At 35.8% G+C, this 16,546-nt stretch overlaps 1 protein-coding gene across 2 annotated transcripts in view; it reads left to right on the top strand.

Moving 5' to 3' along the window:
* Nucleotides 1-14,800, top strand: part of LOC124555053 (forkhead box protein P2) — a 76,065-nt gene extending 61,265 nt beyond the window's left edge. For both annotated transcript variants that reach the window (XM_047128827.1, XM_047128826.1), the window contains one exon: nucleotides 13,078-14,800. In XM_047128827.1, coding sequence (XP_046984783.1) covers nucleotides 13,078-13,305 — 228 coding nt within the window. In that variant the 3' untranslated portion in view covers nucleotides 13,306-14,800. The remainder of the gene's footprint in view (nucleotides 1-13,077) is intronic.
* Nucleotides 14,801-16,546: the final 1,746 nt, after the last annotated feature.

Here is a 16,546-nt window from a genome sequence, read left to right as displayed (position 1 = left end):
CTGATGCGCAGAGCAGTCTGAGTAATAGTGTGGAAGTGGGTAGTCTCCACCTGTGTTTATATATTTAATGGTTTCGCTGTTACCTCTTCGTTTACGTCTCTCACGTCAAATGGAAAACAAAATGGTTTTCAGTGCCTGTGAGCTATATAGTGAATTAAAATACATTCACATAATTACGGAAGGCTAAAATATATTATTAGTTTCAGATTTTATTTTATTTCCATCTTTCTGACAGTCAAGAATTAATTCCTTTGCAGAACAGTGAAGTTATTTCTGTCGGTTTGAAAGAAATTTTCTTTTATTAATCTTTTCCACTGAGGCAGTCAATATATTTGAAACAAAGTGTTTAATTCCACACTATTGGCTAGTTTCAACTGTTTGCAGCATTTCCAGCGCACATTTTCATCTTATAGCACGTATGGCATTATGTCATAATAAAGAACCAAACATGAGATAACACAGTACTGGTACTCCAAGAAAATTTACATCCCAAAAACCACATTGAAAAGCTTAATATCAGGTCAAGGCCTACTGCACTGGAAATCTGGACATACAAATGTGCACTTTAAATGTGCACATTTTAGTATGGGTCACGAAATTCCGATGCTCTTGGAGTATCCTCTGATGTCTTATTTCTTTTATGGCATAATGTAAGATCTTTTAATGTTTAACACGTATGACATACGGGCCTCCTACGTCAGCGTAGCTGCGCAAGCACGGTGGCGCCTGTTATCTGGCACTCTCTTGCAACTGCTGAAACGAACCTATTTCTAACAGTTTGCAGGAAAATGTTGTGAAATGCTTTGAGAAGCGCTATATTTAAAGTAAATTTCCTTTTACGCAAGTTGAACTATGAGCGAGAATGTACGATGAAGTTCTTAAATCAGAGAATGTTCAACTCTTACTTAAAAATCAACTCCTTGATGACGAGTCACTTAGATGAATTTCGAATCCAGAAGATCTGACATTTATGTCGTTATTGAAATTTTACTGGCGCATTTATGTGATATACCTTAAAGTGTAATACGCGCATAAAAGACCAACATTATATGTGAAAGCTTAGCTTCTCTTGCAGCGTATTAACCTTTGAGTCAAATATTATATGTGAAAGCTTTGCTTTTCTTGTAACAACTCTATGTATACTAATTTAAACCATTAACTTTTCCTGTTTGTGTGTCCGCGCTACTTAACACTGATGTTGCTATTGGCTGACTACATCACGTGTCCTAAGCTCTGAATATCCTCTGTCATCGGCTAGCAAGATCACGTGACATGAGCTATGAGTGGATTACAAAAGTCCATCGCAATCTCGATTTCAATGCTTTGGAAAGTAACGTGCGGTGTTTGGTGGAATTCAAATTTATACTTTCGTAATACGAAAATATGCAGCGTACATGTTGCTGTACATCAAAGATCTTTCCAAAACATGTCTTTTTCCCTGAGTTTTGTTTTCTAAAGTGCCGGGAAAGTCTACGCCGATGTATAAAACCATAATCTTCTAGCACGTATGGTATTATGCTATAATAAAGAACCAAACATGAGATAATACGGTACTGGTATTTCAAGGAAATTTTCATTTGAATCTGGACCTAAGAATGTGTACTTTAAGCCGAATTATGCATTTTAGCATAGTTCACAAAATTCCCATGCTCTTGGAGTATGTCTTGTTTCTTTTATGAACTAATGTAAGATCTTTTAATGTTTTACACGTATGAACATACGGGCTTCCTGCATCATCGTAGCTGTGCAAGCGCGGCGACGCCTGTCATCTGGTACAACTACTGAAACAAATCTAACAGGTCGCGGGAAAATATTCCGAATGGATGTTTGAAAAGCGTTATTTTCAAGTAAAGTAAATTTCCTTTTACAGAAGATGAACTCTGTGCGCGAATGTCCGATGAATTTGTTAAATCACAGAGCGTTTGACTCTCATTCAAAAATCAAATCTTTGAGGGTGACCATTTAGAATATTTTCGCACCCAGATCAGACATTTATGTCGTTAAAAATTTTACTGGAACATTTGTGTGATGTATCTTAAAGTGTAACACCCGCAAAAAAGATCAACATTATGTGTGAAAGCTTTGCTTCTCTTGCAGCTTATTAATCCAACATTATACATGAAAGCTTTTCTTTTCTTATAGCAACACTATGTATATTAATTTAAACCATTACCTATTCCTATTTGTGTGTTCGCGCTGCTTAACAGTGATGTCGCTATTGGCTGACTACATCACATGTCCTATACTCTGAATATCCGCTGCCATCGGCTTGACAGGACTGGCTTACAAAAGTGCATCGCAATCTCGATTTCAATCCTTCGGAAAGTAACATGCGGTGTTTGGTGGAATTCGTATTTATAGTTTCGTAATACGAAAATATGCAGTGTTCATGTTGCTGCACATCAGACATCTTTCCAAAACGTGTTTTTTTTCCCGAGTTTCATTTTCTAAAGTGCCGGGAAATTCTACGCCGGCATATAAAACCACAACCATTGAAAGGATTGATAAGTTTTACAGTTCTCAGGAAAGATATACTGTTACTTAACACGGAAAAAGTGTGTTTTCATCCGGGAGAAAGTGTATTTTCATCCAGGAGAAAGTGCATTTTTAACCGGGAAATCCGGGAATTTTTTTTTCCTCATCCACGTATACACCATGCTGATTGCACGTGACACATGCAACACTAGTAGTGACGTAAATCTGCCTTGAATACTGAAACTGCTTACCATTGTGACATTCTGTTGTTTATCGTCAGTTATGCCGTCATGTGATGGTACTGTACCCTTGACACTTTATGAAGACGCGCATTTATTTCCAAGAAAAGTGCAAGTTGCTTTAAAAGTTGGAAAGTTACTCAAACTCGGACTGGCTTCCAACTTTGACGGATGACACAACTGACACCCAATCAGCTGACCATGTTTGAAGTCCGTGAGTTTCGTAGAGTGCCCCATTCTGCTCTCTCACGTGTCTAATGACTACTGAGGTCGCTGATATGGAGTACCTGGCAGTAGGTGGCAGCACAGTGCACCTAATGTGAAAAACGTATGGTTTTTGGGGGTGTCCGGATACTTTCGATCACATAGTGTAGCACTACTTTACGGAAGACACTTGTTCCAGCTTTCTCTCCTCCTGCAACATTAATTTGTTACCCAAGCCACTAGGCTAGACCATTCTACCATCCACAGTATTCCACAGTATTACCAATGTTGATAGTTCAGCAGCAGTTGTAATAATTTTGTATTAATCACAAATTTGTTTGGAGCGTGAAATTAGGAGGAAATGTTTTCTCACCTGCATACTGCATTTTGGTTCATTCCCAGATGATTATCCCGGATTTTAGTGACATTTTGTGTGAAAATTTGCAAATGTTTGCAACAAGCATCACTAAAGTTTTACTCTTGCAAATTCAGTGCTTCGGGAGATATAGTCATTTATTTGACCCCATAGCGCAGCTATCGAACAGTGCATTCATGAAGACGTAATATGTCAGGCAATATTTTCTTGAAAGAAGCAAAGCCAGGCCATTTCATACACCTTTTTGCACTCTTTTAAGCGAAATAATAAAGATTTCCTGAACAATTTTAATATGAATCATTTGAAGCAAAGTTGACAAAAAAAAGATACTCAAAAAAATGTGAATAACTTTTTATATCTCCGGAAGCAGTCTCGGGGTAAACCTGAAACTTTGCACGTATAAACATACCAATACAATGTCTTGTAAAACAAAATTTCATTCTCCTACTGTTTTCCAATAGTGCACAAGTTCAGGGCATCATTGGCAGTTTTTCAAAAAAATGGCAAAAGTGTCCATTTTTGGCCCACTGTTTCCAAAAAAAATTTGCTTCTAACTCTTCGAAACAATTTAAATTAGAAGTACTATGTTCTAAACTACCTAAAAAGTAGATTTGGTTTTGCAGTGCGAGCGTATAAGGCCCTAAAATATGATGACAAGGTGAAGGTGCACTGAAAGTGAACCCGTATTCCGCTGTTACTCAAATCAAATCTGACAACTTTTATTATGTTCTAAAGTTGTTTAGTACTCTCTGGGGAAGACAGTATCAAAAATATTGATGCCAAGGAAACTTTTAAAAAGGGGGGGGTCTTTGTGTCAAGACACATCATGACGTATTTCGATCTGGTTTTCTTCTTTAATACAGAATGAAAATGGTTATAAATTTCACATTTTAACTGTGCATTACCGAGACAGAGGAGAATATGGTAGTAAAACTTGTGTAACAGCTACAGCACATCTCATATACTGTATTTACCCAAATACAAGCCGACCCTCCATTTTTTGAAGAGGCTTCTTGAGAAAAAAAATTATTTTTCATGTGTTATATCTAATCAAAATTACAAACTGCTTTACTGACAAAGTATAACATAAACATTTTACCTAGTCTAAATTTGTACCATTTATTGATTGTCAACATGTTGATAGTATGAGGAGAAACAAAAAAGAAATTGTTTACATTTATTTTTATCTTCACTACCTTTTGAATTTACTAAGCGTGTCATCTGTGGTATCAATATTTTTAATCATCATCATCATCATCATCATCATCATCATCATCATCATCATCCTAATAGCACAGCTGTGAAATTTGTATCTTAGTTGTCACAAATATTTTCCTGTTTCTTCTGAATATGTTGTGATTTCTGAAGTTCTGGTTATGGTGTGACTTGAGATCACAGATGTTTTTTGCCGAATACACTGCCGATTTCATTTCATTACTCACATGAGACAGTTACAATGTTTCTTGCATTCAACACATCGTCTGCCCACTGCTCGATGGGCTGTCTAGAACTAGCAGCTGGCACACCCGCTTTCATTCCTGCCATATCTTACAGTGAGGTCTATAACATTGCTGCTGGAAACACATAAGTATGCCACTGACCACCATCCAGATTTTTAGTTTCCTGCAGAAATATATACTATTGGGTATTCGTCCAGTTTTAAAGTCGGTTCAAATAGATTCAAGCAAACTGATTTAAACTTGGTAGATATTTATAAAAGGCCATAGTATGTGGTATAGGTTCCCTTGGTTGGCAGCACAATGAAATTTGCTACCCACTCACCTCTTACTTTCCCTCTTACCTTAGTTCTCTGCCAAGGCAGTGTCACTGTTCGCCTGCTAAACTTTCAGAAACTATGAAACGCGTGCGGCATTATCCGGCATTTTCTTCTACAATGGGTGTTTTATGTAACACAAATTAATACATAATTAAAACATCGCTATCATGATTTAGTCCAATTCTGAAACTCTTGCTCGTCCCACAATTTAGTCGGTACTATCTCCACGACGGGTCTTGCCACTGTAATTTATTCTCGCAATAACTATTACAGTCAGTTTAATATGATTTATTCCATTTTTTTAAACCTTAATTCTATATTAAATTTTTCTTCTTCTTTCATCTACATGTCACCGTCTTGTTCTAAAGCTGATTAAAAAGCGGGTGGCCTTTTTACCCTGTATTATAACACATGAACAGCAATCCAATTTCTCATTTTCAACTTACTTGGTAAATCATTGCAGTATCTCATAACTAAATAAATTATTGACATGGGATTCCCAATCAAGTAATGTTTTTTGAAGGACAACGTTTTTGCCTTTCAGTGTTATATTTACTTAAAAATCAGCATAAATATATGTACACAATATCCACACATGTACGAGAACTTTTATTGTAAACCTGTTCAAATATGGCAAGAGTTTGTGAGATGATAGAATTTAATGCTAAGTCCTGCAACTTACAAAACTTTCAAATTTTAATCAGAGCAATAGAGTGTTGTAGTGACAAGTTAATAGTTTCTCGTGTGTTTTTTGTACGAGCGACATGTCGTTCAAATATCACTATTGTTCAGGGAGGTCGATGCTGTATTGAACGCTACTGTGTATTGGGAAAAATGTTGAAGTTAGGAGCAGTAGTTTAATCTGGGGATATAAGATGACCCTGTATTTTCCTAATTATGAATTTGGGCTAAACCTCATCTTATAATCGGATAAATACAGTAGTGTAAATTTTGGTGACATTCATAGCAGTCTTCCTGGCTTTTTTTGGAATGGATTCATGTTGTATAAAATTATTAGTATGTCTTTTAATTGTTGTAATGCTATTGATCTGCTAGTTTAATTGCAATTTAAGGTGGTGTGTAACTCTGTGTTAGCGTAGTTTGCGGTTTAAGTGCAACATTAGCGTACTGATGAAAAAATGTATAAATTGTTGCTCTAGTCCATGGTGGCTTAAGCACTGTTGGTTCCTTTGAAGGTGCGTTTACAATTGTGCACCCTGCGGCTAGTTGCCGTGCATTTGTAGCTTGCATCACACGGAAGTGGAGGTGCCCAATGTGCACACAGGCGTGAATGGACTTGCTCACATGCACATGTTGAGGAAGAGGCATGCAACCTACACATATGCCTCTATTTGTGTGTGGGGCAAGCAGTCACATGGCAACTTGGTGCAAGGCGCATGGCTGTAAAAACACATTTAAAATGAGAAAACCAGTGTCCCCATTGCAATAGGGGCCACACCTGATGGCTGTGCAACAGCAGCCTCAGGTGGATTTCCTTATCACAGGTTCCCCAGCCTCATAAGGGTTTCTTTACACTGAATCACAAGCCTGATGATACATTTCTGTAGGTGTCTTCAGGCCAAAGGTATAAGTGGTCTCTAGAAGGGTCTTAAGCTTATGTTTATTTGAAGCTATGTGAATTTTTAACTGGTTTCATTTATTTGCCGTAAAATGTCATGAGGAAAACTCTACTGCCAGCCAGAGGATGTCACTGATGAGAATGTTTGGGAAGAAATTTTGATAAGACAGAACCCAAAACTACACTTCTCAAATGTGTCTACCACAGATTATTATTAGAGCCACAAAAAATAGAGAAAACTATTCTCTTTATTGGTTTCTGTATCAAACTTTATTCTTTACAAAATGAATTTTGTAGAGATGTCTAAAAAAACAGACTACCTATATTTGTAGTTTTTCTCACTCAACCTCATTTCCTAGTCATGAGGACTTCTGATGTTACCTTCCACAGAGAGTACTGAACAATTCTAGAACATAAGTGGGCCCATTTTCAATAACTTCCATCTTGCTGTTCTTTAGAGCTTTATATGCTTGCATTGCAAAATCAGATCTAGTTTTTAGGTGTTTTAGAACATGGTCTTTCTAATGAAAATGGTTTAAAAGTGTTTCCCGAAGATTTATTTTTGCAAAAGTGGACCAAAAATGGCTGTTTCTGACATTTTTAGAAAATCATCCAGTTTGCTCTTAATTTTTAAACTATTGGGAAGCAATTGGAGAATGTAGTTTTATGTTCTAAGACCTTATATTGGTAAGTTCATACATGCAAAGTTTCATGTTTATACTCCAATTACTTTCGGAAATAGAGAAAGATAAACTTCACATTGTTTTAAGCATCTGTTTTTGTCAGCTGACTTTGCATCAAATGATCCATATTATAATTGATCAGGAATTATTATTATTATTATTATTATTATTATTATTATTATTATTTCTATTTCGCATAAGAGAGAGTGAAAAGGTGTATGAGATGGCCTAGTTTTGTTTCTTTTTAGAAAATATTGCTGGCCATATTACGTCTGAAAGTTACCGAAAATTCATGGATGCACTGTTGGTAACTGCACTATGGGGTCAAACAAATGACTGAATCTCCAGAAGTATTGAATTGGCAAAAGTAAAACTTTAGTGATGTTCATTGGAACCATAAGTTTTAACAAAATCCGTAATGGTCATGCAGGAAATTTTTCCGAAATTAGACAATGTGGAATGGAATGGCCCTTTTATATTTTTGTCAATCGAAAATAGAGCTTAGATTTAATGCCAAGATTGTGACATTTGGTAAGGTGACTAGATTATTGCGATTGCTGGTACAATTTTAAATTCAGTGCAATAGTATTTGTAAAATGACTCTTAGTGTTCATTAAAAAATGACGATCATTCCACTTGGGACCTGTGGAATGGTACATTAGCTTATTTGTTTTAGTTTAAATATTTGTCATGTATTGTTGTTTTTCTGACATGTTCCACATCCTGGAGGACCTCCTCACTACGGATCAATTGGAATGAAAGTAAATCTAATCTAATCTAATCCACATCTGTGAGTATTATTTATGAGACCCTTGTGCATAGATGTTGTGGTGGTTCATTGTGATTGTTTTGACTCTGGATTCCGCAGTTTTCTATGAGTATCTGTATCCGATACATTCTTAACAGTGAGAACTAGCTCGTCTCACAGTTTCTAGGTTGTGAAGTGTGAGTGAAAATGAATAATGTAAATAATTTCTAAGGTATAGACTTTTTCCATCTAACTGATGAGGAGAAGCTTGCAAGAAAGAGACCAGTAATTCCATTATCATTTTAAATATTGTGCGAAATATTAATGCTGGAAATCAGCAGTTTAAGAGAACATTTAGTCGGACATTTATAAAAGCAGTGATTGGTTATGTGGTCGTAAAGTTAAAAATGCATTATTCTGCATCCCATGCATGCTGTTTGGTGGGGAACCCTCGTGGACGAAATTCAAAGTTGCAGCCATAAATAATCTTGAGTACCAAAGTGAATAAGCATGAATCTTAAGCTGTTCACATACGAAATTGTTTAAGACTGGCACTTTTTGGAACTGTCAGTGTAGATGTACAGTTGGATAGTGCATATGGAAGAAAAATCTTGGAGTGTAACGAAGGACTTTGGCGTAATGTGTATGTGATGATTATTTTAATAAATTGTGTTTCTGTGGTTCCTTTGATTGCCCGTAAGGGGTCGTGATGAAACTGAACAGTCATCAAACCCTGATGTGTTTTTAGAGGACTGGACTGATTAAAATTAATGCTGAATTGGATACAGCACTAGGATAAGGCAACTGTTCTCAAAGGAACATGTAAAACATCTCAAAATGGTTTTTGCAAATTATGTTGGAGTTACGTCATGAAGAAATTTCCTAGCAAACTAGGGAATTCAAATTTTTAGCTGTTATAGCAGATGAAACTAGAAATATATCAAATGTATTACAGATGGCAGTTGTAACTGTGACACATTGAGAGGTAAACCAGTAGGGTTCTGGAGTTTGTCTACCTTTCCAAACATGACACTAATGTTATTATGCGAACAGTATACTGTTGCAATCGACCGCGACTGTAAACAAATGAGAACTTAGACTGCCTGAGGATTGAGAAGTGGTGCAGGGGAATAATTCCCTCTTGAAGGGTTGCCATCCTACAACCGCATTCTTTGCGTCCATGAAAGTAGAACTGGCATAACGGTCATAGGGATCACTGATTTCTTTTGTTGTGACGAGAGTCGCATTCAAATCCCTTTACCCACCAGTATTAGTCTCTTCATCCATTTCAAAAGAAGAAGAGAACAAGCAATTCACAATACAAAGCAAATTGGAGTACACAAATCATTTGGTAGTGCCTACAGCACAATTGTTGGCTGTGGTTGGCACTGGCAGTTCAGATCCAGCCTCTACCATTATGTTATGCAGCCACAAATAAAAACACTCCCCAATACAGTGTCTGCATTCTAGCTGGAGGTTTGCTAGAAGAATTATACAAACAAAAAATAAATGAAACACCCCAAAAATTATCTGCATAGGTGGGGCATCCCTTATTGCTGATTCACTATCTTTTGTGAAAAGATTCTATCCTAATGCAGAATATGTTCGATGCTACACCCATCAAGTTAATCTTATAATGAGCAAAGTGGTATCAATCAACCGCAACATAATTTTTTTTTTCAGCGAATATGTGCCTACTTCTCAAACAGCCCACAGCGGACTGCAATCCTTGATGAGGTGGTAAGAAAGCATCTGCTTCGATCGTTTCCTAGTAGGTGGAATTTTCAATCTCAATCTGTAAAGACAGTTCATGACTGCAAGAAAGGTACAATTGAGTGTATGACTTGCGTATTGGAAGGGTACTCTACGATGAGTGAAACTACAGTTTGTCAGGCTCCAGGTCATAAAATTTTTTTCCAGTTGTAGCTTTAATTATTGATTTGAAGCCATTGGTAAAGTCATGCTATTAGTCGAAGCGCTCTTCAGTCGGCTGCAGCATAGAGACATTAAATGTGTGCTCTGCCCATAAGACCATTTCAGCATTTAAAATAAATATTATTAAGATCTGAGAAGAAATTGACATCACCAGTGGTAATGAATCTACTGATTGGTTAATGAAGGAAAAGAAACTGGACAAGACTGAGTGGAAAAAAGAAGAAAAGGTGGTGTGTGATGTGATAATTTCTGGGGCTAAAGGTGGTTTTAGTTTCTCGACCATCTTGTAGCTTCATCATTGTTTCTTCTAGAAAAGTTTCCTTTGTACTTTTCTTAATTTCCTGAAGATATCTTAAATGAAGTGTGTTCAGGTGTGTGTTTTTTGATAAGGTGAAACTACATCATGAACTAACACAAGGATTTAGACTGCTCTCTGGGGCTGTTAGTCTAGCAGAGTTTATAATAAGCAGTAGCCCAGAGAAGACATTTCCTCATAGGTATGGATCAAAACAGAAAGGTGCGTTTCAACTTTGAAAAATAAAATCATTGTTACACGAATCTATAAGCCATGGAAGAATGTTAGCTTTCCCATTGAAAAGCGATCTTGTGATTGAGATACCAGACTTCAGTCAGTGGATAACTTACTAGTTTGTATCAGTGAAAAGCAGGAGGGCAAATTTTCAGTACAAGTGAGGTAAAAATAAGTGTACTTATATAATTTGTCTCTTATTTCTAGTCTTTTAAATGACAGGTGTATTTTAGGTCTACAAGAAATGTAGCTCATCATGTAATATTATAGTTTTACTAGATATTCGATAACTCCCAGCATGCTCTTTGCCACAAACATTTTTAATCATAGATATATCTCTCATTGTTTTATGGGATTGTAAATTGGAGTTAAAAATTGTATTTTGTAACCTTTGTACACCATGAATTCTAATGGTGTTTAAAATATAAGGTGCCAAGGTAAAGAATTTTCTTCCATGCAAGCATCTCATATAAAAATGCAACATTAAAACTTTGGTGCAACACCCAGCTCCTGATATCTCCAGCTGCTACTGATCCTCTGGGGAGGGAGAGAGAGAGAGAGAGAGAGAGAGAGAGAGAGAGAGAGAGAGAGAGAGAGAGAGAGACCGACCCTACTGTTATGAAGATTATGAATGCTGCACTTGATCTTTCGCGTAGCAGTGCGGTTGTAGAAAAGATTCCCATGTTGGGGAATGTCTTGAGTGAAGATGCCACTATGAGAAAGAACATTGTAGGCTCATTTGACTGTTAGAGATGTTTTGGTGAATGTTTTTGAGGGAAGTCTCACTTTCTAATTATCATTTGTCAACTACTTCAATTCACAAACATGTCGGATGCAAACATTACTGTGAAGATGACAAAATAGTGACTGAAAAAAACAAAGACAGGGAAGAGCGAAATCATAGCAAGCAAGTATGAAAAACAAGTTTTAAAAAGAAAAAAGTAAATACTGAACATGGTGAGCAGGCACTGAAGGAAATGAAAGACGAAGATAAGACAAAAGATCGATTGTTGATGGATTATTGGATGATGTAGACAAATGCTTCAAAGAAGTAAGTCCCAAGCAGTGTTGGAGATTGTTACAAAAGTGAGGGAGTCAAGAAAATTAAAAACATAGGAAAGGACCTAATTTTGTAAAGAAAGCTAGATGATGTTCTACAGTACATTTAGAAATTAAAAGTTGTAAACTTTTTGTATTACTCTGAAAATGGTACTGTGCAGCTTCACTTTAAAGCATTTTCTAGTTTTTGATCTATTTGTGCTGAATAGAAACATGTCAGTATTACTATAATAAAGTGCAATGATTTCTCTTATTAATTCTCATTATTATTGTATGTAATATTGTAATAGTTTTATATGTTGATTACAATTAAAATAATAAATAAGTGTGAGATGACTGGCATCAAGGTTAGTGGAGGCCAGATTTAAAAAAGAAAAATCCTGCTCCTTGTTCATTCATAGTGATAAATGTGAGTCGGTGGTTAGTCATTTTATTGTGTCCAAATCAGAAAGTCAGTTTTTTTAGGCAGGGTAGTCAATAAGTCAGTAACTTTAGTGTCAGGTTTGGCTTCCAGTGGTCAATTTACTGTTTTTGTTGTTGTTGAAGAAGGCAAGATTGCAACTTCAGATTTGTACTTAGGAGTTTATCGTCCAGTCTTTTTTGAATGCACCAAGAATGATGATAAGAAACTAACTCACTGTCCAGAAAAATCTAAATCTCTGGTTCTGATATTTCCTGTCAAGCTCTGTGATTTCTTCCTTTTCCTGAAATCATTTCCGACCATCTTATTTGTCTCTCCAAAGTAGCTGTTTGTGCATAAGACTAGTGCTGAAAAAGACGTGAAATAAGTGTAACACAAAGATTTTCATCAACGTATGCAAAGTGCATGTACTTTAGGAAGGTGTGAAGACATGTGTTTCTAAAGATAAGTAAAGTAAGTCTTAAAACAATCTTAGTGCCCATTGTACAACAGCTGCATGTGTCCTCTCTCATCATATTTTCTGAAGAGTTTTTCTAAATGTATTCATACTAGATATTTCATGTATTATTCAAAACATGCTACATGTCCATGAAGATGTAGTCATTCCATATAGAAGTCAAATGTCTAGTACTTCAGGTAGAAACATTAAAAAAGTGAAGGTGGAACATTGTCATGGCTTTGGACACTAATTAGTTACCTTCATCTTCACTGCATGTGGATTTTTTTATCCTTGGGGTCTGAGTGACCTGACCTCCATTTTAAACATACCGCAACATATCCCACTCCACTCCCTGTGGAAAGAACTAATAGTTCCGAAGCTAGGATAGTGTTGACACTTCTACTTATATATGTATCTGTGTATAATATTGAGCATCTCACCTCCTGATGGGAAATATTGGCCAGCAGTTCCGTTTCACAATATTGTTGTTTACTCAGTAGAATTTTGCTTTGATGTATTCATTCCATCTAGGTAACCTATTAAGTTTAATTTTTCTCATAGTAAGTAAGATAATCATTTGTATTTAGTTTCATACAAGTGACATTGGTTACAGGTAGCCGAAGGAATGTATGAAGAATTTGAACGCGATGACAAATTAAATATTGGAATTACAATAGCACCTGATAATATCGAGATTGCACCTTCACCAAAACGAAGTCGTAGCACTGTCCAAGGTAACTACATTTACCGGCAGCTATCTGATAGTGGCTCCTCGAGGCAGAAGGAACCACAATTCCTGAGGACTGCTTCAGCTGCATTAGTCAAACTTGAAAACCCATGAAGAGAACAGTTTCATAGTGTCATACTGTAATGTTTCCCATGCCAGTGTTACTATCTTGTAGGTCTGACACAAATTGTGAAGTTTTGATACTTGTACAGCACTGAATACATATTTATAACAACAGTAGCACATACAATGTGATGTGTTTTACAAACATATATTTTTGTTTATTATTCTCTTAGGTATGTTAAATCGTGCTCTTAAAATATTCAGTTACAATGTTGCAGCATTTGCTTTTTTGTAAGGTATTTAATAATGTTGAGAATCCAATTCTGAGCAACTGTGTGATAATTCTGGTGTTATAAGAGAATTTACAGCCTCTTTAATGGCAGGTGAGTATAATCTTTATTGGACAAAGTTGTACTAAAAGTACATCAGATGTACATAGTTTTATATACATATATTTTTTATTTTTAAATGTGACATAAATGTTACTTTTTTAAAACATATTGATGTAAATGTGTTTTGGTGCAACATATACTATGAGCAAGGTTTACTGGCCAGGGAAATTACATTCTCGTGGCTGAACAATTTACAATTTATATGAATAGTTGTAAGATTTTTCCTTTCAAATGATTTTTGTAAATAGTGAAACTGACAGTATTTACACATGTCTACTGAATAGTTTTACAGTAAAGTTGTGCAACTTTATTCAGAGGCCTCTGTGGTGTCCAGTCTAGAAATCATAGGGGTGCATGCTTGAGTAGAAACGTTCTTAGAAGTGAAATTGCAGCTGCACGAGTATGTTTGAGTATTTGTAAGTAATATTGGAAATGTTCTGTAGTAATATATTTTACAGTGTTCTGCCTTCCAGTAAAAATGTACAAATTTTATAGATTAGTATCCATAAATAGTTAGTTGTATCTTGTGCTATGATCGTGACTTTCATATTTTCAATATGTAGATAGGTTGTGAAGCAGTGTCTCTTTCATTATCATACAAAAGCTATCTGACAATTATTTGTGGCAGTACAAAATATGTACCTATAAGCAAAACGAATTTTAGAGTAGCAGTGGAATTTTGTTTTTTGCAATTATAAGTATTAGACATAATTAGTGTGCCTATACGTGTGTGGTTATATCATCAAAACATCACTTAAAGGATTCCTGTGTTTTATGGTTTTAGTGAGAAATCCTGTGTGTGTTATGGTTTTCTTGAATTTCCAACTGTTAAGTTCCAAGTTGGCTGAATGGTACTAAAAAAGTGATGATGGGAAATAAACATGATGAGTTTTTAAAGTTTTACAACTAATATGCTAAGTGAAGTTGTGTGTGTAGTGTTTGTATGCTGGATATTAATCTAAATTCAGTCTGCCTTTGAAATCATTCTCTTGTTTATGATAATGTTATAAAAGTGGTGTTGCGAAAAATGCGGCTCATGGAGTTTAGTGCCAGGAAAACATAAATTAAGTATTTTAAAAGCTCATCCATTATAAAGATGATTGATTACCTGTTTCCTGATGATCACTCTGTATTAAAAGCTTTCATTAATTTAACATGTCCTTGTATTCAACAAAGTTTCCAGCTTCATCATGCTGTTAATGACTTATGTGATGATTCAAGATAGTGACAAAATGCATAGCTTTTGCTATTTCATTTGTTGGTATAAACTTGGGTTAAGTAACCGTATAGCAGGAAATTGGGGTCTAGGGATACACACGTATAAAAGTAAACAAATGGAAATATCTGTGCAATCTGCCATAAGTAGCTGACCAGTATGTTTAAATGACCCATGGGGAGTTCAGAAAGAAGGTTGAATTCACACATAATATAGTAAGACATTGTTTTATGGTCTCCAAAAGGGCTCATAAAATGGGAACAGTGTATGTGGGAAAATGGTAGGTGTGGATTTTTCAGAAACCACCTGTATGGATAGCTGTCTTTTACAAAATTATTATTCTGCAGAAAACCCTTAACCCTTTCACTGCTGCTGATGAGCTCTTTGCATTCTGTGCTGAGGCTGCTTTTGTTAGGCCTGTACTGCTTGCCAAAGGCTCATGCCTGTGCTGAGAGACAGCACTCCAACCGATATGACATATTTATCATCCAATTTTTTGAAAACTAATTGATGAAAAAATTGATTTTTGCACATCTTACAGTCTGATATCTTCACTCCATAAAGGTCTGAATTTCTTGTCATTACCCATCATAGTTACTGTGCTACATAAGATTAGGTGAAACATCCTGCAAAATTTTAAAGGTTTTTGTAGGTGTAAAAATATGGTTGATTTTACCTCATACATTGCAATGAATGAAATGTAGATATCTAAATTTTATTTAAAATTGAGAGTAGAACAAAACCTCATTACGTTATTGACTTATTGGGTTTTATATCCGAAGGACAGTCGTGCGTGACATACCCATTCGTGTCCTTGCGCATCATGAATTATGTAGTCATAGTAACTGTCGTATCGCGCAAGTGATTCAGAATATCAAAACTAGGTTTTCTGCATGTGAAACCATGCAGTGAGGCATGTGTTGTATGATAAATACTTAAAACTCTTTATGCACCAATATATATGGAAGTAACTCGGCTTTAACAGTGAGAGGTCGGCAATTCGGGACGCATTTAGACATCCATAGCACTGTAGGTAGACCCAAGTATTGCACCTATACACATCCACAACACCTGGGGAACAGTGTAGCAGGGTGTGTATACACACCCACAGCAGCAAAAGGGATAAACTTTAATTGCAGTGTAGCAATTTTTTGGATGAAAATTCAACCGAAACACTAGTTTTATTGTTTATACTTGCTAGCATGCATATATGTGTTCAGCATACATACCCGTCTACTATCCACCTCTAGCACATCTGTTGCCCTGAAACATTATGTTGCTGAAGAAAAGTGCCTGAAACTTAAATTATTGTAGTGAGAATTCAACATAACATTTAATAGAGCACTATCACTAACAATCATAAAGAAGTGATACAAAAGCAAGAAACTACTTGTAAAGAAGGTAACTTGTAGTTAAGATGCGTTTTAACAGCAGTATGTTTTCTTCCTGAAGAAGCACAAGTAATTATCTTATTCATAGTGAAATAGCAGTTGTTCTTGCACCTTCTTATGGGTTAAACTGTGGAATGATTTTTGGAGTAGTGACTGTGGTAATATTTGTAATTATAGTCTAATTTTATGAGGAAGGAATTTCATCTAATAAGGAACAATGGAGGGAGATAAAATGTGTCATGACTTTGGTAAAAAAAGTTTGATAGAGGAAGCTACTAAACAAAATGTTTCTA

The sequence above is a fragment of the Schistocerca americana genome, chromosome X, assembly GCF_021461395.2.
Source record: "Schistocerca americana isolate TAMUIC-IGC-003095 chromosome X, iqSchAmer2.1, whole genome shotgun sequence".
In the NCBI taxonomy this organism is placed as follows: Eukaryota; Metazoa; Arthropoda; class Insecta; order Orthoptera; family Acrididae; genus Schistocerca; species Schistocerca americana.
The sequence above is the reverse complement of the archived record's forward strand: the minus strand, read 5'-3'. Positions and strand labels throughout refer to the sequence as shown.